The sequence below is a fragment of the Coccinella septempunctata genome, chromosome 2, assembly GCF_907165205.1.
Source record: "Coccinella septempunctata chromosome 2, icCocSept1.1, whole genome shotgun sequence".
Taxonomy (NCBI): domain Eukaryota; kingdom Metazoa; phylum Arthropoda; class Insecta; order Coleoptera; family Coccinellidae; genus Coccinella; species Coccinella septempunctata.
In genome coordinates, this window is record NC_058190.1 from 30814076 (window position 1) to 30836852 (window position 22777).

General features: G+C 34.6%; 2 protein-coding genes across 6 annotated transcripts in view; both read left to right on the forward strand.

The window, feature by feature from the left end:
• Positions 1-1331: 1331 nt before the first annotated feature.
• On the forward strand, positions 1332-15205 carry LOC123306287 (A disintegrin and metalloproteinase with thrombospondin motifs adt-1-like). Its single transcript, XM_044888196.1, has 11 exons — positions 1332-1957; positions 5499-5676; positions 5736-6149; positions 7977-8188; positions 8251-8442; positions 11180-11308; positions 11367-11619; positions 13385-13609; positions 13659-13776; positions 13839-14014; positions 14886-15205. The coding sequence occupies exons 1-11, from the start codon at positions 1692-1694 to the stop codon at positions 15144-15146; spliced, it is 2424 nt and encodes an 807-aa protein (XP_044744131.1). The 5' UTR covers positions 1332-1691; the 3' UTR covers positions 15147-15205.
• Positions 15206-15441: 236 nt separating this feature from the next.
• LOC123306286 (phosphatidate phosphatase LPIN2) overlaps positions 15442-22777 on the forward strand; it is a 40772-nt gene continuing 33436 nt past the window's right edge. For 3 of the 5 annotated variants that reach the window (XM_044888192.1, XM_044888195.1, XR_006536896.1), the window contains exon 1: positions 15442-15754. The gene's annotated coding sequence lies outside the window, so the exon portion shown is untranslated. The remainder of the gene's footprint in view (positions 15755-22777) is intronic. The other 2 variants (XM_044888193.1, XM_044888194.1) reach the window with 2 other exon arrangements.

The window sequence follows — 22777 nt, forward strand, 5'->3', positions numbered from 1 at the left end:
GAAATAATTTAAAATATCGATGAAAGACAATAAATATTATCACCAAAGGAATAAAAACAGGACGCATTTTGAAAAAATTACATAAAACATGAATTCGTTCGATTCCTATATTCTCTTGTGACAAGTATGCCATGCAAAGTGAAAATTGAATTCCTTTGAATAGATTATGTAGTGTTTCATGGCAATAACGAAATTTTTGTAAGGGATGTGAAAAATAAGTATAAATTTTGGGGCGTGAAAAAAATTATGATATTCTGAGTACTGCCTTGAAAATATTGATATTTCATGAGCTGAAAAAGTCTGAAAGAGCTCTCTGGGACAAAATCGGACCTTGCATTCCAGGGTTATCCATTAAACTAGGCCTCAACTGATTGCAATAGGAATTTATTTTGTATTAAATGCTGAAAATACAGAGAGTTATACTATTTCGGAATCTCAATGAAACGGGCATGTTTTTTCTTGCATTGGCTCTCAGGTAACCATATTATTTTATACGCGCTAGGTTGAACGGAGAAGTTGAGTTAGATCTTTTTTTCATGAAGAATTATTCATGCGCCTCAAAAATAATGAATTACATTCGATAGATCATCTATCCAGGAATACTATCCAAAAAACAGTTTGAAAAAATTCCTTCATTTAGAGTCTTGCCTGCAAAACGAGTGGCGAAGGGTGTTATTCTCTTGAATTTCCAATATCTCGAAAACCAAGGCACTTTTACTTAACGTAAAATATATTTTTTTGAACCGCCATAGAGTCCCGCAGGCTCCATATTATTCATTCATTACGCCACACCCTGTATATTTCCATTTACATTTTAACATGTCATTGGGGCGATATAAATAATTAATTAACATATACTCATGATTTAACTGAAAATTTCGGTATTTTGCCACTTTTTTGAGCTATTTTTAGAGAAAAATTAAAAATAAAATATTAACCTCCCAACAATAAAAAGATACCAACATCGATAATACATGAAATGCGTTTCTGCAAGACGATTTAATATTATTATAATATCTAGTTATTATGGTATCTTTTTCGGAAGTAAAATGCAGGAAAAACCGATTATCGTTATTTCATTTCCGGCGGTTTTAGCGCCCTTCAAGCATATCAGACATAATTTCATTAGACAAAGATTAGGTACTTATTTTTGAAGTTCTATCATCCAAGAGAGGTACTTTTTTTTTGATGAACATTAGTTCAATCCGAAAAGGAATATCTTTGATAATCATAATACCCATTTACAGTATTTTTAAAAATAATGTTTTTTGATTTGTGCGAATAATGAATCAGAACGTTATACTCTATAGGCTGTGTTCAATCTTGGTGCTCTAAATGAAAACTTCTGTTGATTTCCATACAAAGACATTTTTGGGATTCCACAATGATTATCCGGAAATTAGCATGAAACACTTGGCAAAAACATGAGTCGGTACCGGATCAATTCTGAACCAAAGGGGCCGACACCGATAGTCATATACACGTCACAAGTTAAGGATGATTAACTCTTCCACCTGTCTGTCTTTTCAAAAAGTTCGTTCACATCGAGAGGTGTCTGTGTTCCTGGAAATTATTCAAAAAATATGGTAATGCGACATATCCAGTGGTACCCCCATATATTTCAGCGTAACTGTACCTTAGAGTAAACAATTATTATAAAAGAAGTCAATAACAAAAAACACCATTGTCTTATGTGCAACGCCAAAATGATTCCCTTCTTACTTTTCATCTTGTTCCAAGTTAGTTTGAACGTTGAGAGTTTCACGATTGAGGCCTTGCATGATCACATGACTGATTCCGAGTTGGCATATTATTTTCAAAATAGTGATAGAGTCCGGGTGCCCAAATACGAAATCGTCTATCTACCAACAATAATACCCCTTCGAGAAGCTGATCGGTACGAAGCTGATGAAAGTGAGGATGAAGCTATCGAGTATAAGTTTTCTGCATTTGAACAGTAAGTATGATACTTTTGATTTTATTTAATTAATTTTTTGCAATGACGAACTTTAACACGAAGGCTGGAAAGGGTCCTGAAACAGTGTCTCGGTTTTTCATATCTACATTAAGAAACAGAAAATAGGAATCTATTTTTCTCTAATTACCTGATTTCTTGAGCTCTACTATGATAGGGTGGATGAAAGGTGAACTTCAAGACACTTCTTTCGAAAAAGTGATATAAAACAACTAGAAATAATGCTGGTAGTGGTAGCGCTAGTAACTCCTGAGAACTAAACGATTGAACAATATGTACTGAACAAAGTATCTCACGTCTTATAATTTCACTTTCTTATATCTATCAATAAAGAGCTGTTTCAAAGAAAACTAGCGAACTTCAGCAAAGGAAATACTTCGACGGAATTTTTAGAGCCTTTTGTTGGCGCTTCTTATGGATTGATTATATAGGAGAATGTATTGATATCTAGTTAGCCTAGACCAGTTCCATGCATAAAAAAAATATTTCGTTACCTTAGCAACGAACAATAACTCATTAAAATTGTCGGTGTGAAGTTTGAGGTCAAAAAAGTAAATTAAAAGAAAGAATATCTCCACCGAAATTGTGAAAATTGAAAAATTTGGGGTATCGAGCCATCATCAAGTACCTGTATTTAAAAGGGTTAAGAGGTAAGCATAATTTACGAAGATATCCTTGGTGATCAATGTCCTTCGTATGCGACCGTGAAAAATTGGACTGCAAGCTTCAAAAGAGGTGAATTTTCCATTGAAGATGATGACCGATCGGGAAGGCCAGTTTCTGTAATCCCCGAAAATATCGATGCAGTTTATGATATGATTTTATCAGATCGTCGAATTGAGCGGCGTTACACTAGCAGGGCACCTCAAAGAATTTTTACGATTTTTATGCCCTCGTTTTGCTCTCATTTTGCTCCGTTTTGCTCACCACTCAGTTTATTTTGCCCACCTATATACAATGAGTTATAGACAATTCAAAGTGCCCTGCTCGTTCGTTTTGCTCATTTATACTTTACGCGATTTCGAAAAAAAAGGAAATTTTTTCTTACCCTAGCTTGTGGCGTTTTGCTCTTTTCAAATCTGCAATTAGTTTTTCTCTACCACTTACCGTTACCGAGATATAGATAATAAAAGTCCCCTGCTGGTGTAATATATTACACTAGCAGGGCCCCTCAACGGATCTTTCCGATATTGGTTTCGATCGAAAGCCCTCGTTTTGCTCGTCAGTCCGTTCGTTTTGCTCATCAGTCCGTTCGTTTTGCTCATTTATACTTAACGAGTTTTTGAAGGAGACAAAATTTTGTTTCTTACCCTAGCTTGTGGGATATCTGCGTTTTGCTCTCGTTTTGATCTTTCCAAATGTGCAATTGTATTTTCTCTACCAGTTACCGTTACCGGGATATAGGTAATTCAAAGTGCGCTGCTGACCACTCTACAGGAAAAATTTTAAGAGAAAAGACGCGGAAAGCTATCCAAAGGTGTTTTGCTTTTGCAGGACAACGCCTCTGCACGCACAAATCTCATGTTGCCAAGCAAAAAATTCGTGATTTAGGGTTTGAATTACTAGAACACCCCACTTATTCACCAGATTTGGCTCCATCCGACTATCATCTCTTTCCTCCACTGAAAAAAAGTGTAAAAGGTCGTAAATTTTCTTCCAACGAGGAGGTAATAAAAGCTGTGGAGGTCTGGTTTGCAGAGCATGAAGAAAAATTTTTTTTGAAAGGCTTTTAAAAATGTTGGGTAATAAAATATTTTGACATTGAAATTTTGTTTGGTTCTGTAGTGGGTTAAGAATTTTTCAATATATCCTCGTAAGATATACTATAAGCTAATATGCATACATTTAGAAGGAAGAAGATCCTGCATATTTTAACCTGGATTTCTATTTCGATTTCGCTAACCTCTTCAGGAAAATTTGAAATTACCATACAGAATTTGTTGCTTGATCTGAATTTTAAGGTATAGATTTAATTTTCGTTAGTTAAGAGTTAAGGGTAGGAAATTCTTACCATGGATTTCATAAAAAAATTATGATATACCGAAGTCTTTAATGAGGAATTAGGTTTTGAAATAAAGGGTATGAAACTGTAGCTTACATCGAAGGAGAATAGCATGAATAGTTTCGCACTTGTTTGAGATCGCCAGTACCGCATAACTCGACGATGCCGACTAAGCTTTCTCAGACATGGGTAGTCAAATGTAGATAGCTATGTATCTGTGTACATTCGTTCTTTTCCATCACATTGTTTGCGATGATGATGATACAATCCAATGAAAATTCTAATCAAAATTGATGATCTAGTTTTCGACTACCAAAACAATTTGCTGCCGCTCCGACGACAAATGATTTGAACAGCTTGTAGAGTGAAAAATGCTTATATTCACAAAAAGTATTTATGTTTGAAGAGGACATTATTATATAAGCTTTACAATGATACGGCACGTTTTTTTCATCCAAATAGCCTTAGAGGGGTGACAACCTTAGTATAGGGAGATGGTCATCAAAAATATGTCACATTGATTCTAAAGTAGACGTGTTGTGCCATTTTTGTAATATTAATTCAATTTTCTTGTTATTCGACATACCGGCGAGGCTTTTTTTTACAAAAGGTAGAACTATGGTCAAAATGAAGCGTTTCACCAAAAATACCTCTACAGAACTTTAAAAAAAGTTAAAAAAGATTACTGAAATAGATCCTTATACGACCCTAGATCATTTGTTATCGCAAAGCAAAAACACTTAACTCGTGATGACTCAACCATATGGTTTCGTTTAGGATAATGGCTCGTTCGATTTTTACGTGAGAATGAAAATGAAAACTTAGGATTGTGGAAATTTTCTCATTATTGAGTAACTTGAACGATTTTATGAATGGGACTATTTCGTTACCAACTGACAGAAAAATACTTAGGTGATGGATGAAAATAGAATATCAGTTCAAAATTTCACCAATAAAATTCGTCTAATAAATTATTGACAAATTTTTTCACAATGGTCATCACAATCTTCTTCTTGTTCGAACCCTTCCAACAAATGGTCATAAAAATGGGGTGAAATAGAGTAACAATTATAGCACTTTGTCGACATAAACAGTTTCAATAAACTGTCTCAATTTTTTACCCCAAACTGCACGATACAACATTTTTTTCATGTGACCTGATCTGATGCAACTAAACAGATAGACTCGAATGTGCTGAACCATTCATTGTCCAGCGATATGTTTATTTTTTGTTTCGTTTTTCCGATATCGGAGTCACCTTTTACATTCCCATACTTGAATATTTTATAAAGACAATTTTGGTGAAATGACTTCTTTTGAAGAACTTCTGTCAAAAAAAAAGGATCACCTTTGAAAACACCCTGTGTATCGCCAGACACTAGATTCGTTGTCCGGTGACTATCAATGTATCTTAATCATCCTCAAAAAATGCTGAAAATACAAACTTGAGGATTAGGTACTACAAAATCAACAACATAATTACTTGCTCGAATAAACGAATAAACCTACCGAATTTTTTAGGCCCGTTTCTCTCAAACTGAAGAGAAACAAAAATTTAATAGCTCCCAATTTCAAGACCGTCATAACAAATGGCGATTATGATACCGAAATTATCACCAATCATTCTAAAAACTGCCATTATCTTCACGAAGACGACAGTTCGGTAGCAGCCATCAGCATCTGTCAGCCTCAATCTATCGTGAGTGAGCTCATACCGACTGCTGATGCTTTATTAACATCGATCGTTAATTTTTTCAGCAAGGAATCATAGTTTTGAAGAACGAAACACTAGAAATTCATCCCTTAACAGAACGACTTCAACGTTTAATGAAACTTCGAGAGCCTCTTCTGGAATCCATTGACGGCTTCGATTTCGATGAGAAAGTTCCGCATCTGATCAAGAGGGCCAATTTTCCTTCAGGCCGTCTAGATGATATTTTTCCAGTATCTGGCAATATGCTGGATACCAATGATCAATTAATAGATATTGATACCTCAGAAGAACTGATATTTGATTTCAACGCGAAAGAAGCGGTTAACACCAGACCAGTAGGGGGATTAACACTAGAAGTGGCGATGTTTTTCGACGAAGTGGCCTATAAAATGTTTGCACCCTTCATGGATTACGATAATAACAAGTTGCAGGACATGCTTCTAGCTTACCTTAATGGTGTAAGTATGATAAACTCTAGAATCTAAAAGACTGTCTAAGTTCAATAGAAGGTCTAGTGACTGCAGTCACTAGAATGAAATGTGATGTGTTGCTAAATGAATTCTCAGTTTAGGTGCAGAAAATTTAACAGGGGAACAGTAGGCTTCCAGTTACCTACCTCGCAACAATTTCTGAGAAAATTTAACTTTCTCTTCCAACCATGTGTGTAGTCCAAATTACTGGATGATAGATTAACTGATCAGTCTGTTTTACAAAGTTTTCCCAACTCTTGAATTTTTCTTGCTCGTGTAAAAAGTGTAGGTATAGTAACCTTCCTCTACTGGTCAGCAATTTGAAGTAGTCGCGAAACGTTCTTGCAGAGCTAACACCGAAACAGACAAGAATGAGGTCAATTTTCAGTGGAGAAGGACATAGTGAGAGTGACACATATCATTTCGAAGGTTTTGCATTACTATTTTGAATATTTAAAACTTTTCTGTTTGGTTTGAGGAATAGAATCCAGGGAATCGAGTTGTTAGGATTTTTGATAATTCACTTCTGTGAAGTAGGTAATTCAATTCTTATTCAATAATTAATAGATTAAAGAAAATGTTACAATACCAATCGAACTAGCCATTTGCCATCATTTAGGATGGCGACGGAAAGACCTCCTCATCAAAGATGAGTACATATGCCGGCCATAGTTTCGGTCTTATTCGACTACGTCAGGGCAACGTCGATGGAAAACGGTACGGTTCGAGTTCAAATACAATCGGAATTGAAATAAAGAACGACAATTTCTACACTCTTTCTGCAGTCGTAACCATGCTGACCATGTACGAAAAGAGTAAAAAACCAGAAATAAACATTCGGGATATGCCTGATGAATATTTTGAAATAGAGTGAAGAAACAACTCAAGAACATATTGTTCAGATATTCTTGAACAATAGGACTGCCCAGCAAATTCAAATCCCTTTTCAACAATATACAGGGTGAGTTTTTGACTCGTACAAATATTTTACAAGTAGATGATAGTGGATTCTTGAGGTCAAAAGAAGCACTTTTTTCCCTTACCATTTCTGAGGAATCGGCTCGGTTCAAAAGATACAGGCTATGGAAAAACCATTAAAAAATGTTTTTTTTTAGTTTTCACAAACGGTCTTATCAAGTGGAATGAATTTCCGAATATAGTTTTTCATTTATTTGATGAATCTTTTTCGAACACAAATATCATCCTCGTCTACCAGTTTTCTCATTATTATGAAGGTACCATGAAAATAACAAAAATTCAAAGAACCCAACTCTTGAAACTATAAGTTGGGCGCTATCTGATGAATATTTGAACGGTATGTAAAATAAAGGAATCTCTCATTTTTTTTACGTATAATGTGCCGTTTTCGAGTAATTTGATGTTCAAAAATTGATAAGTAGGTATCTGTGAAAAATTGGGTTCTTTGGCTGAATACATATATCTGTTTGAAAGATCCACAGATGTGTAGTGTCACAAATTCAGTCAGTTATTATGAAGGTAATTTTGTTTTTCCAGGGGTGGTACAGGCCATTATGAAAACTTATAATGGTCTTTTTATCAGGCCCGAATCGAAAAAAATGGTATTGTAAAAAAGTGTTTCTTTTGATCTCAAGAATCTACTGTTGAAATATGTATTTGTACGAATCGAAGACTCACTCTGTATAAACTCATCTTCTATTTGAAAATTCAAGAGGTTGAGGTTGTCGCATAACCGATGATATGATAATGGTTTTCATGTTGAAAAAAAAATCGTTTTCCATAATCTTGCTTTTCCGTTTTCTATCTGTCACCCTGTATATGTATATTTTTTTCAAGGTCCAAGCTCTCTACCATCAAGCTAGTCTTGGCACACCCCTTGAAATAACTTTAGTTAGACTGGATATAATGAAGAATCAACCGCCAAAAATGTACCATCACAACGGAGAAAGATCGAAATTGCTGGATTCATTCTGTGAATACCAAAATAGTTTGAATCCCGTTTCTGATTCAGACCCTGATCATTGGGATATGGCTCTCTACGTATCGGGGTAAATCACGCTGAAAATTCAATCGTTGTTTTATTGTCATTCTTCCTGCTTCATCATTTTAGATTGGACTTTTACGCTATGGAGAATGGCAAAAAAAGCGGAGCAACTATGGGGCTGGCAACTGTTGGGGGTGTTTGCCATCAACAGTATGCATGCATCATTGCTGAACTTGGAACTACCAACGCTTTTGGAAAACCTTATCCTAGTGCTGGATTCACCAGTGTTTATATCCTAGCTCACGAGATTGGACATAAGTAAGCATTTAAAAGCTCCTTCGGTGTTTCTTTCTGGTATTTTGTTGATTTTCGAAACATGAAACATGCTATTAGAGATCAAAAAATGATCTCTCAACAGCGTTCCGATGGAAGTTTGTTAGGCTTAATGTACAGGATGTTTCCTAATAGAATGTCAATATCTATAGGGGCGATTTTTGGGCCCATTTTAAGAAAAAAACTTCATATGAACATATGTCGCCTAAACGTCTTACCTTTTGAGATATAGGGTGGTAATGTTTTCAAAAATAAATCATTTATTATTGATATCTACAATACCACTTCAGATATTTTAATGAAACTTGTCATACATGTACTATGAATCAAGAGGCATTCTTTAATGTATCACGTATTTTAAAATTTCCATCAGTGGCGTTCGTACGTAATTTGACCAACCTATTTATCCTGAAATAAAAATTATTTTTGAAATTCCCAATCATTTCTTACCAAAGTTGATCACTTGATTTTTTTCAATCCGATGCACGGTTTTCGCTTATAAAAATAAAAAACGTTTTGTCTGCATTGAAATAAATTACATTATGTATGTAAGTAAGAAAGAATTATTACTTATCGTAGTGGGCTGTGGCCAAGAATTTGATATTTCTGTTGTCAAGGCGGTTGTCATTATTTCGTGTAACAGTTCATCAGTCTTATTTATATTCAGTTCTTCGCGTCTTATTTATTTTTGAAAACTTTACCACCCTGTATCTCAAAATGTAAGACGTTTAGGCCATATGTTTATATGAAGTTTTTTTCTTAAAATGGGCCCAAAAATCACCCCTATAAATATTGACATTCAAGTAGGAAACACCCTATATAATTAATCTGAAGAAAAAGAAACTCTAACATCCAGTTTCATAATCAATTTTGAGGTCCTTTAAATTTTTATACTGCTTTTATTTCTACTAAAAAGAGGAATTGAATAAAGAGCGTTAACTTTGAGCAGGGCCGGTTTATGAGCAAAATGCTGTGCGAGGAAGATTATCCTTGAGTATTCACCTTGAGTATTTGAATACTCAAAGGTATCATGGAAAATTCCTTACGTAGATTCGGGTGACTTGGGACGATTGTTGCATTCAACTTGTCATATTTTCAAAACGGTGACATATTTTCATCTGAAAAAGAGGTTCGAATATGCTTAATGACTCAGACTATTGATCAGGATATATACCATGCTTCAGAATTTGGATATAAATTTCGAAAAAAATAGAATATACTTGTCCCAAGTCACCTACTGATTTAGGAAGCTTGGAACACAAGTTGAAATCCATTAATTTCTCCACTCTCAAATGAAATATGTAGGTGGCTTGGAACGGTGTATAGGTACATAGTTTTGAAAAATTAGAATTTGTGATTATATAGTTGAAATTCGGTAAGGAAATTGAATGATAAACCCCTATTGAAGCGAAAGTAAATATTTTGCAACTGAAATGTAAAAAAAACTAAACAAAACAAGGGAACTTTGATTTCTTTCATTCTTTGGTGTATCTATTCGGCATTGTCCCAAGTCACCCTGAAACAAGAAAATAAATGAATGAAATCCATGTTGCCATTCGATAACAACCTTGTTTCATGACATATCTAATATCTCAATATCCCACATATCCAGAAAAAACAATTACACATGCACAAAGTGAAACACATATACAGGACACTAGAAATAAGGACCATAAAAAACGCGCTTTTACTTTTCTGAATTCGTTAATTTTTCCTGTCAATTCAAACGCTCTGGTTACAGCATGCTCAACAGGAATTAATTGTCAAACTTACCGAAAAGACGCTACACAATCTTATAAGTTTATTCCTTCAGTCATAAATGGTAAGAAACAAAGATATCTGCAAGGGGGTAATTGTCCCAAGTTAAAGGACTGTCCCAAGTCACCCGAGTCTACCGGTATTTCTGAAGATAAAATGACCTAAAGAGTCTTTCTTTTATGGAAATTATGAAACTACCAACCACCAACCGTGCATAATTATTTCGTTAAAACCTTGAATAATTATGTTATGAATAATTTACTGAAAAGAACGAAAACATTTTTTTTCTACAAGCGTGCGCGTTCAACCTTTTTCCCGCACGCATTCCAAGTTGCAAAGAGTCACTTTCCCAAAGGGTGCGAGAAAAACGCCTGCTATTTCTTTCCCGCACGCAAATGCGTGCGGGAATGGATTAGCAGGGGTTTTTCCCGCACGCAAATATTATAGAGTAAATTGAATTCTAATAATAATAATAATAACCGTTCTTTATTGGCCATCGACCGAAGTCCTTCAGCCTAGTGAATTACAAAAATACAAAAAAAAAAAAAAAATTCATTCTATTTCAGTTTCTTCACTGCAGCTCAGATAGTCTGTCCATCACACTTCGAGTTGGAAATTTTCTGTGTGGGTTAGTTACCGGGGGGTCCTTGTGGAACATGATTTCAACATCCTCTATGTAAAAATAAATATGGAGGAAAAAAATTGCAATTTTATAAAAAAAATGAAAAATTGAACATTCTGAAATAGGCATATATCATAAAAAACAAATCATATACTTTTTCTCTAAGCACAATTGATATTTGTTCCAAAGTAATGATCTGGTCTCCTCTGGTTCCAGAGTGTTTAATTTTCGGTTTTTTCTTAGGCCAATGAAAGGGGTTCGTGTTCTTTTCCTGTGTCCTTTACTCTTTTGATTTCTGTATGGGGAGAACCGAAGGATACCCACTTATATATTTTATTCCAGCTTGGGAATGCACCACGACAGTATGGGTAACTCATGCTCTAAAGAAGGATACATAATGTCACCTTCCAGAGGAACCAACGGGGAAACGCAATGGTCTTCGTGCAGTGCTAAAGTTATGTCGAAATTAGGGTACATTTCCAAAAAGTAAATACTTCTATTCAGAAAAATGACAATTGCCTCTTTTCAGCTGGGCGACTTGTTTGCGAGACGGAGGTAAATACTCTAAGCATTTGGACCACAAAAAGTTCTTAGATCATCCGGGGCAAAAATATACAGCGAAGAAACAGTGTGAAATATTACTCAGAGATAAAGATGCTGTGGCATCCCCCAATCAAGATCCCTCCAATATTTGTTATAACTTACAGTGTAAAACTCCACATAGGAGTGGATATTATTTCGCTGGGCCAGCACTGGATGGTACAACCTGCGGAAACAAAAAGGTAGCTACTAATATTTCAACTTTCACATAAATTTATTATCTGAAATTTGCTGTACAGGCTGTTCAAGTAATTTTTTAATAGAAGATAGAAGTAGTCAAAATGAAGAGTTATACGCAAAATACTTTCAAGAAGACTCATCCATAAAATAGACCTCAATACACGTCCCTTGATCGTGTATGATCCGAATAATCGAGAAAAACGTAAAATCGAGAGAACACCTATTCCATTATGATTTTGTAATTGACACTTTTGATTTTGGTTTTCGAATGGGAAAATAATAACATAATAACAACTTAAGATTAACGTATACTTCTCATCATCTTATGAATTAGGTGATTTTTTATGAAATAACAGGAATAAATTTGCGACACCAATTTGAGAAGAAGTAGAAAAAGTTCAAACACTATCAAATAGGTGAATTTGATCTCAATTATCCACAAAAATTGTACGAATTGTTAAAATTAGGTTGGTTTCTCAATTATCCACAAAAGTTGTACGAATTGTTAAAATTAGGTTGGTTTCCTCAAACATTTTGTGATTGGGTACAAGTCGTCTTTAATAAACGGTGTTCATTATTCGATCCTATTCTACACTGAACTCTTTTCAGGCGGCCGTTGTCAATAATCAGACACGTACTTGAAATTTCACGACATTGCATTTTACTTGGCAGGCTGATAACTTCACCAACCTTCGACAGTAAAAGAATAAGAAGAATATTTTTTGCTTCTATTTTTCATTAATTTTCGATCAGATAGAATTCAAAAGCCATATATTCTTTTTAAAAAGTGACAAAAAGAGATATAAGGAGTGGATATAAAAGGTTGACTTTGTATCTGACTAATTTATCCATTATTTTGTTGGAATCTGAAATATCAGAAAGTTTGGACACCAGATCCTTTTTTACTTTTTTCAAATGTTAATTTTGAGCTACGTTGTATAGAGGTAGTAAACAGTGAGTTTCATAAACATTGCGAACAGATTCAGGATAATAATCACTGAGTTATTTGAAGTCGGAAAGGTCTTTCGAACACAAGTAAAGGTACAGGGTGTAACATGTTTTCCAAATAAATAACAATTTCCTCGATTTCGGCAATCCATGAGAGGACTGCACTCTAGCTGGCTGCTGGAGGCAGCCCTTTTCAACAATTCTTCTGTTTTGAAAAGCTTTCTGATCTACTCAGGTATTTTTTTGAATAAAAAACGGTTTTCAATATTTTACTGACAAAGACATAGACTGTTTTGGTTCTTAATCGAATAAGAATTGTAGAAATAAATTTAATTTTGGAAGAAGGCACTGCGTTACACACACACACCACTGTAGTTGCTGAAATATTTCAAGACTTTTCGAAAAATAACGAGAAATTCGTTGTTCATTTGGAATACATTCAAACCCTGTATCTTGGAAACAAAACATTTACAGACAAAGCACTGAAGATCCTTTCTGACTCCAAATAGCTCATAGAAAACAATATCTTGAATTTGTTCAAAATGTTTATGAATCACCCTGAACATGTGTTTGTATAGATAATAGATTTTCCTCTCTTAGTAAAGAAATAAGGTGCTCATCTGAGATCGAAAAAAAAATTGAAGTTATAGTCAACATTGTTGAAATGGTTTTCGATTTATTATTTATCAGAAAATTTCGCGTTCCTTTTTTGGCTTTTTTTTGGCCTATAATATGGCCTCTCTGTTATCGGGAATTCCCGAAAAGATATAGTTTATTTCTCAAGGAGCCTACCTAGATTATACTGATTCTTTTGAATAGATCTGCTTCGGTGGAGAGTGCTTGAGTAGAAGCCTCCCAGTACCTACGCAAGTCGTTCCAGGAGGATGGAGTCCTTGGAAGGAGGGAACGTGTAAATCATCGTGTATCGAAAAATCTAAAGGGTACACCACCAAACGAAGAATCTGTAATAATCCACCACCAGTAAACACCGATCTTGGATGTGAAGGTACTAGCGTTGAGTTCGCTACATGTAGGGATGAAAAGGTGATCATTATAACGGCAATAAAACAACTTTCTAATCACATATTTCCAGATATGCAAAAAGAGAATAAGTGTCGTTGAATATGCTTCAAAAAAATGCAAAGAGTTTTCCAAGGTTTTGTCAGAATTGGACCCGAAAGGAAGCGGCTTGCAGGCCCCACACGAGGAAGGTAAAACATTCAGACCAAATCGAAAATACACTGGAGCCATATTTTTTGAATTTTTGTTGCAGGAAGAATATGGATGGGATGTGCTATTTTCTGTAAGCGAGGGGATTCTGGAACTTTCTACACCCCTAGAATAGAGTTGAATGATTTGGGGATCTCTCCGTATTTTCCTGACGGTACCTTATGCCACAGAGAGAACAATCAGAAGTACTACTGTATGCATCATCATTGTTTGCCCGAGGTAGGAGTTTTATTGGGATACTCTCTTTAGTCAGAGAAGACCTTGGCACGAACATTCTAATTAACTAATGACATATATTGTGGAAAACAGTGTTCACATTCACCTCACATTGTGGTTAAGTCTCAAATCATTGATGTAATAATCAATAATTTTAGAAAAACTTTGAAAATTTCGTCGCTCAAGTGTGTTACCATTGCATAAGTATTCAACCACATTTATGTTTATGGTTTAACTGAAAATTTCAGTCCCTTTCCAGAGTTTGAGCTATGCTTATGCGCCTGATGCAGGCATTCAGCAACAGCCGATACCTCTGCCGGAAAATTCGTATTCTCAATTTATTGTTTTCGAAAGTAGACGTCGTCAGTTTTATCTATCTTTATAGGTAAAACTGACACAAATTTGCGCTGCGCACTATATTGAACGCTACCAGCTGGAAGAGTTGTTGTTTTCTGTTCGAATCAGTCCAAGAGGAGTCATACAGGGTGACAATTTAAAAACTTGCCAGGCCAATTATGTCGCGACAAGGAAGTTTTCAGAGAAAATGCCGGAACAAGTCAATTTTTATTCGAAGGGGGACATATTTTGAGCAGAACTGTAAGCCGAAATCTCCTCAACCCTCTAGGTGTAGGGGCTTTCACACCTAAATTTTTTAAAAGGAATAGGGGTGAGATTTACCTCAATTGAAAGATCACTTGACTCTCTACATGTTTTTTCAGTTCTACCAAAAAAAAACCAAGAGAACCCTTAAAATTAAAGAGATACTAAAACTGATTATGAAACTGACCGTAATTTACTACACATGCTTTTATAGAAGCTATAAATCGATATATTGACTTCGAATACTATGGTAATCGATAATTTTGGTTTACAGAATTTCGTATTCACGAAGTCATCATCCTCTTTACTGTTCGGATTGGGAGATGATGTTCCCTTTTCCCAAAACGCCCATCCAAATGAAGTTGTTCCACCAGAAATAAAAAGCTATTTGTCTTTGGATTCGCAAGGAAACCCTCTCATGACTAGTTTGGGTTCGACAAAACTTAAAAGTCAAGATTGGGAAAGTAATGACTACATAGAAATACCAGAGCTGACGCAAAGGTTGAAAGGAGTTTTTCCCGATTACATGAAGTGAATTGTGTATTTTATTATTCATGAAACAAACTTTTTGTACTTTTTTAGGAAAATAAAATAATTTATAAAAGTAGCTGTTTTGAGATCATCTGGTTTTCTAACAGAAAAGTTTATCTGTATTTCTTTATTTGTGTATTTTGAGTCCCATGCCTAGAATGAAAATACTCGTAATACAGGAATATCGCCCCGAACACTACATTATACATGATACAGACATATGCATTTTGTGCTGCCTACCCATATAGGATGCTTTTGAACTACTTTCCTAGTAATCTTGACTACTTATCAGTTGTCAAACTCGAATAATCCAACAGTTAAGGATATCCTTTGTTCTTGTGTGATTTCTCGAAAAAACCTACAATAAACTATAGCACAAAGTATACATAGCTGCTTCTAATCACCGATATAATCCTAGTTCGGTATGTCAACACGTTATTCATTTCATTCACCATTATTTTGCTTTCATCAAAAGTGATTTCCCACTGTCACTTCTTCAATTCAAAATCAGCTGATTGAAATCAATAGATTTAAGGAATTCCCTTCTTGCTTTGTGTGGAACTGTGTTATTTCTGAGAGAAAAATAGGAAGTTCAGACAAGATTCTTATCAGGTATGTAAATTTTGGATATAAGTTTTTCTGGAAATCTATGTGCGTTTTGTATATCATAAATACGTTTCTTAATTTGATGTTCGGCTTTCTTGCAATATGGTAATATTTCGGCAAGATCCTTGTTGAATGTGGGCATTAGTCACTAATTCATCAAAAAATCCCAAATTAATCAACGGTGTGCATCGGATCAGAAGGAATATGAATGACCGATTTTCGTTCAACTACAATAACTTATTTCTACAAAGTATAATACATTCATAAACTCAAATTATAATCAATCTCATTATATGGATCCAGAAATTGATTTTCAGTGCTTATGTTAAATGTCAGCAGTCAATAATTCTTATGAAATTCAACCCTCTACAAATTCAACTTACCAAGTTAGCACTAATCTTTGCAAGTTGCAAGTAAAATGAGGATAATAATTCATTAAGACTCTAAATGTGTGAAAGATTCATATTTGCCTTTTGTTCAGATTTTCCTACTTTCTGTGGAAACCTTTCGGAAAAAACATATATGTATTGCCCAACACTGATTGATGTTACATTACATTTCACTTAAGTTCAAAGTAATTCAGACATGTAATGAGAAATTGGGCTACGAACTCGTATTCACCACATCGAATAGAAGGAATTATATTATACACTCGGTTATACATGTTATTATAAGTGTTATAACATTCAGGGGTGTTTGAGATCAAAATGTTCGCTATTGATATTGATCGATGTCAATGTGCAATGGGCAATAAATGTTGGGCAAAATAGCTAGCAAAATAGCTAATTTTAATTGATAGAAACTGCGTTTTTCTATTCCATTTCACATTTAATTTCTTCCAATTTGTGACTAGTTGTGATTCCAGTATAGGCATTAATGAATTTATATATGCCATAAATTCCTTAAATCAATCACTGAAATTATAATTATAACAATATTCCTGAAAATACATATTTTTATCACTAATAAATACGATGTTCATTTCTTCATATTCAGTTATTTTAGCTTTTCCTTCTGCGCCCAATATTTTTCATTAATTCTAATGATAATGCGCTATTTTCAATGCAGTGAGCTTATTCGGAGCAACCCTCATTCATTCATTCGAAATTGACGACGCAGATACCAAAAGAATATCTATATATACAGGGTGTCCCAAAACTAGTGAATCAAACGTCACACCACGATAGAGTAGATCAAATACTATCGAATGACACCAACATTAGTTGAGCGAAAATGTACCGTTTCCAAAAAAACCTAACCTGAAATTGCCAATTTTCGGTCTATTCTTCTAATCACAGGGCCAATTTGTGATTAAGGATAGCGAATTGCGCCAATATCATCATCTCTATAGAGGGGTTTATTCTGAATAATGAAAATTATGTGGAAAAAACAATTGTTTTAATTTACTTTTCTTAGGTTCTCGATTAACTACTTGAAATAATTTTAATCAGGTGTGATAAAACAATAATCTAGGATTAATATGATTTAAAATCGCTATCCTTTTTCACAAACTGGCCCTGTGATTGAAATAAAATATTTCGAAAATCGGCAACTTTAGGTGGTATTTTCATAAAATTCTGATTATTTTGGAAACAGTACATTTTCGCTGAATATTGGTGTCATTCAATAGTATTTGGTCTACTCTATCGTGGTGTGACGTTTGATTCACTAGTTTTGGGACACCCTGTCTGTAATATATTCGGATATGAAAACCTCTATTAAAAGTATGTTGGCTAAAAAAGAATATTGACCACGTTTGTTTCACTATTTGTCAAGATAACAAATAAAAATTTTCATAAAAATTTTAGTATTTCCAAGATTTAATAATGTTTCGGTTCGAATCAGGTTTATAATTGACTTATTAGCTCGCCTTTTAGTCATTAAACTCCATTTCAGTAACCTTATTCTGAAATAACAATTAACAATTGAAATAATAATTACCAAATGCGACAGTCCATATAATATCTCAATCAATTTTTGTGATGAATCTTTTTATCGCGTTCCATTAACATGATTCCATCAACTTTCATAGGTATTTCATTATGGAAATATAAGGTTTATTTTCGTTGCCATATATCTGATAACCTTCAATTGCACCGTTTTATTTTTATGAATCTTATTTCGCAGAATTTCACTCATTGATATTGCTTAAAATCTAGTTCTGATTAATAATAGAAGGAAACAATGTTTGTATTTGTTTAAATTAACTTTTTGAATTGCAAAATGGGAATATTATTTCGTTGACTTTGATTCAAAATTCATAGTTTATATTTTCGTCAAAAATTTTCACGTGCATGGGATTAAGCGTTAATACAATGAAAAAATTCTGAAGATTGTCTTGAGCTCGGTCTTGAGTGCTGATTATCTGATAATGTTTAGAATAATGTTCCATGGACTATAAAAAAATAATCATGATTTTAATCATGACGAATTATTGATAAACCTGGCAATAAACTGTTATAGGTACTTTTAGAGTTCGAATTCAAACATAGGTGGTGGTTTGAAGGGGTGAACTCGTATCGGAAAAATTGAAATGTAAAAGTTGTAGATAATTGAAATGTTTACAACTTGTATTCACGAATTTCCAACACCACCTACAATTAATGGGGAGAAACGCATAAAGGCTTTTCGTTTTTATTTATTTTTTGCAACAAAAAGTTTTGATTTACATACGTATATGGAAATCAATGAAAATTTAGATTTTTAGGTGTAAAACAAGCAGTAATTTTTTTGGGCTAAATATGACGAATTTTCGAAGCAAACATTTGTTTATTACTGATAAGCACTCGCTATCTTATTTTTTACCAACCATTTGTAGCGAATTGAATAACTATGTGTTGCTATACCTTGATATTCAGACGTTATGGTAGTAAGAAAGGATATAAGTCCTATCCTATTTCTTAGTTAAAAATGAGAGAAAATGTTGCAATGGGAGCAATTAAATCGCGTACTTTGTTATCTTGGGGAATAGCTATTTTATGGACATTCAGAGCAGATGAATTTATGACGCAACCAAAGAAGAAGTTGAATATAATGCTTAAGTAGTTGGCTAATATCAGCCCCTTTTTTACTTAAAAATATACGTAAAAGTTCACGTTCACTGACAGGAAGATGATGTCTTTTCAGTTAGAAATCTTTCTGCATCTCTAATCCATGAATAGTTGAATAATGAATCATAAACCTTGATTAAGGGGTTAAATTGGCTTCTGCTGTCAAAATTATTTGTAGCCAATTTAAATTTATAATTTCTCATTTGTCATTGGTTCTTTCCCTTCTTCCAGGGATGATTTTGCTGATAACACAACCTGTGCTTGTGTTACATAAATACGTGAATTTTCGAACGCTTGATAAGAATCATTGCCATACCTACGGATGGTAGCAAAAATTTAAAGATATTCATTCATTATTTGGAATAGGTATAGATTTTGTTTGCTGTATATTTTTAGTGTTTCGAATTTTTTTTTTTCTGCTCACGCCCCTCTGCGCATCTCCATTGCCCCCTTATTTTGTCTGGCTCTTCTACAGCCCTCTTAAAAGTCCCAAACTTCCACAAGGGAACTTCAAGGATCCATCAAATAAGTATACCAGTATTCAATATTCAAGCCCAATCATAAACATTCTAGTGAAATTAATAGTTTTCACCGAATTGGGGTCAGTCCTATTTTCGTGATTATCGAACAAATAAACGAATTTCTGATTTCTGTTACAGTTTTATAACAGCATTTATGCATAGAAGATAGAAATAGTCAACCAAAAAAACATTGTTACATCATATCCTCCTTTTTCATTCGAATAACCGAATAGTGATGAACAACTTTGTTAGGGAGTATATCGAAAACTGATTGATATTCATCAAAACCCCGAAATTAGGCCTTGGCCTGAAAGTTAATAAACCAAAAATGGTAATGATACATGCACATCTCCCAATTCGAGTTACGGTATGACCGGTTTCGTCGTATTGATCTTTTTCTGGTAGTTTTCCAAGCACCGGTATTGAATTTAAAATAAGGTGAACGTATCCAAGCATGGGTATTATTGACCAAGCAAGATCCCTCCATCGTCTTTGTATCATACCATATCGTATGATACACAAAACACTGTTCGTTATTGGACGAATTACCATGACGCCATATCTTGTGAGGCTCTTTTCCACGTGCTAGAGCCAACTTCCCGTATAGACAAACTGCGATAATATCAACAAACGATGTTGTCACGTTTATTCTGCGCTCTGACTTATTTCTAAACGAAAAACCTAGGCTGAAATAACACAGAGTGATATTGCTTTATATTTTTTTTCCATATATTTCCTTAATCTACCGAAATTGACAAGAAAATTTCATTATGCCTGAAATTTTGGCAAGACGCTGACAATTTTTAGTGCTACATGTTTGCCGGTAATTTTTAATTTTTACATGTTTTGTCCTGATATCCGTCTTTTGTGCAGAGTATTTTACTTAGAGTACTCTGTGTACTGCATTTTCAATGTCCGAATGTGATCTGGCCAGCGATCCCTCTTGACTCGCCTGCGGTCGCTTGACGAATTGTTGTACTTCGATGACTGCAGGTAGTAGTTAAATTTGGGAAAATGAATTGGTGTAGAAGTCTGCAGACAAAGTGAAATTTTGGTTCAAATTTCTTAACACGTTGCTCCGATTTCGCTTAAGACCCCATCCTTCGTTTGAAATATTCACGCTACACTGTACTGACGAGGGACAATGATCCCGAAACCCGTATACAGTTGCGTTTCGACTTCTGTGGGATTTCCTACGCCCGTTCATGTCTAGCTCGCATTATTGGAACGGAATTGTTGTTTCCAGTTTGATGCTTTGTGTAGCTTTGAAAGTTTTTTATGACCTTCCAAGAAAAAGTTATGGATGCCTATGGAAAAGAATATCTACTTGTAAGGAGAGGCGCTACGAGCTATCTATTTTTTACCTATCGTTTTATATATGGAGACGATTGCCGAAGTATACTCGTTACGCTACCCTAAAGATGTGGCAATATTCTTGAAACTGGCAGGCATTACGAAGTAATTTTTTTTTTCATATTTTCTGACGTCAATGGATTGAATTTTTTGAATAGACTTATTTTATGTCTTTACCTTCCACTTTTTTGAAATGAGCAACCTTTGTTTGAATATTTTTGCTTCTACATATTCATGAACATACAAATGAGAAGTGATTGTATGTTGCTCCCGACATTCCGGAATATCGCAAAACTTAATCTTCCCCATTGTTTAGGCAATTGAATGTGAATTATCATAATCGTTCAGATTCAACCTATTCAATTTTGAATAAAGATTTGTATTCTCACTTTGGATGATTTATCTTCGGCATAGACAATGGGTCAAATTTCGGCAACTCGTTGTGTTTTTTGTGTTTTTTAGCATAAAAAACGTTCATGACTGGCAGAAATAATAAAACAGTATCAACCAGGAGCAAAATTCAGTGAGTCGATATCAATGTACCGTTACAACGGTATATAACAAAAAGGGTTATTCAATTTTCAAAAACAGATTTTCAGTCAATTAATCTTGTGCAAGCTGTTATAACACTATGCAAAAATTATTGAGAAATTGCGTTCATTACTGGCATAAACTCAATACAAATACATGAATACATACAGTGTGAGCATAAAGCATGTAATAAATTTATTAATTCGCACTGGGATTTAAAACAAAAAAATGCTGGAACACTTCGATCTACTTTTTAAAAGGGACACATTTTAGGCATATTACCTTTTCTCTAGCTTCACCCCCTGAGTGGGGGTGAGGGCCACCCCTAGTCTTTGTAATGGGAAGGGGGGTCGAGTGATACTTCATTTTAAAGGTCTCTCGCTCCAGATTACAGCCCTATAGTTTGAAGTTGCTGGTGTTATCTTTGTTCACATGGCAGCTTGTCAAAATTCCTAATTTTATTAGTTATCTCAAGCTGTCGTATTAACAGAAATTACAGTAGCAACTTCAAACTCTAGGGTTATAACTACCTACCTCAATAATGAACAATAACTTACTTTACTTAATTAAATATTCGAACTGAAATCCTTCTTGTGCCTGACACTATCCCAAACGATCGACAAATTCCTGTTGGACCATTCCGAGGATCATTCTTAGGCTAGGCGCAAATAGAAACGCAGGTTGGTGAGGTGACGCAAAGTGACGCAGCTTTTTCCTGTGCTGCACGTACTATTTGACAAGTCACTATCACGCTTTATTTGCGCGGTCTTGGTATTTTCTAGGTTTTACAAAAACTCACGCTGCGTCACCTCACTAACCTGCGTTTCTATTTGCGCCAGCCCTTATAGTTTGGCAACTGATATTAGCACATTCGATTCTAATTCTAGTTTTTAAGTCCGCAATCTTTTCAGATTTTGTTTTATAAACAACATTTTTAAATTTCTGTTAATATGACAGCTTGAGAAAACTAATAAAACTAGGAATTTTGACAAGATGTCATGCTAACAAAGATAACACTAGCAACTTTAAACTCTACTTCTATAATCTGAACTGAAGCGAGCGACCTTTAATTGAGGTATCACCCACCCCCGCTCAGAGGGTGAAGCTAGAGGCAAGGTAATATGCCTAAAATGTGCCTCTCTCAAAAAGTAGATCGAATTTTTATTTTTTTATATCCCAGTGCGAAAAAATGAATTTATTCCATACTTTCTGTACACAGTGTATGATACATGTTAATGTTTCCTCGGTTCTTTCGTACTGAATGGGATGATTTATGTAAGTTCTCTAGTTGTTAATCAGTTCCCCTCGTCAAAACGACACATAGATACATAACCTCAACTAAACGTCTTACCATAAAAGTGAGCGCAGTATTTCGGGCATTCAAAGTGTTCTGTGGTGTTCTGATTATAATATCAGTTTCAGTGAAATGGCATATTTTCATCAGTTCATCTGTACGAAAAATTAAACAACAGTCCTTATATGATGCTCGATGATCTATGAAGTCTGACGTTGCATGCCCTTAGGAATGCGTGTTCACCATGTATATTATATTATCACTCTTATCTTATAAGAAT

What these genes read in the sequence shown, in the direction of transcription:
- LOC123306287 (XM_044888196.1), top strand. Translation starts at nt 1,692, where the DNA reads ATGTGCAACGCCAAAATGATTCCCTTCTTACTTTTCATCTTGTTCCAA. An exon ending in CTACATGTAGGGATGAAAAG is followed by an intron (nt 13,610 to 13,658) that starts GTGATCATTATA and finishes ACATATTTCCAG; the next exon opens with ATATGCAAAAAGAGAATAAG. An exon ending in GCAGGCCCCACACGAGGAAG is followed by an intron (nt 13,777 to 13,838) that starts GTAAAACATTCA and finishes TTTTTGTTGCAG; the next exon opens with GAAGAATATGGATGGGATGT.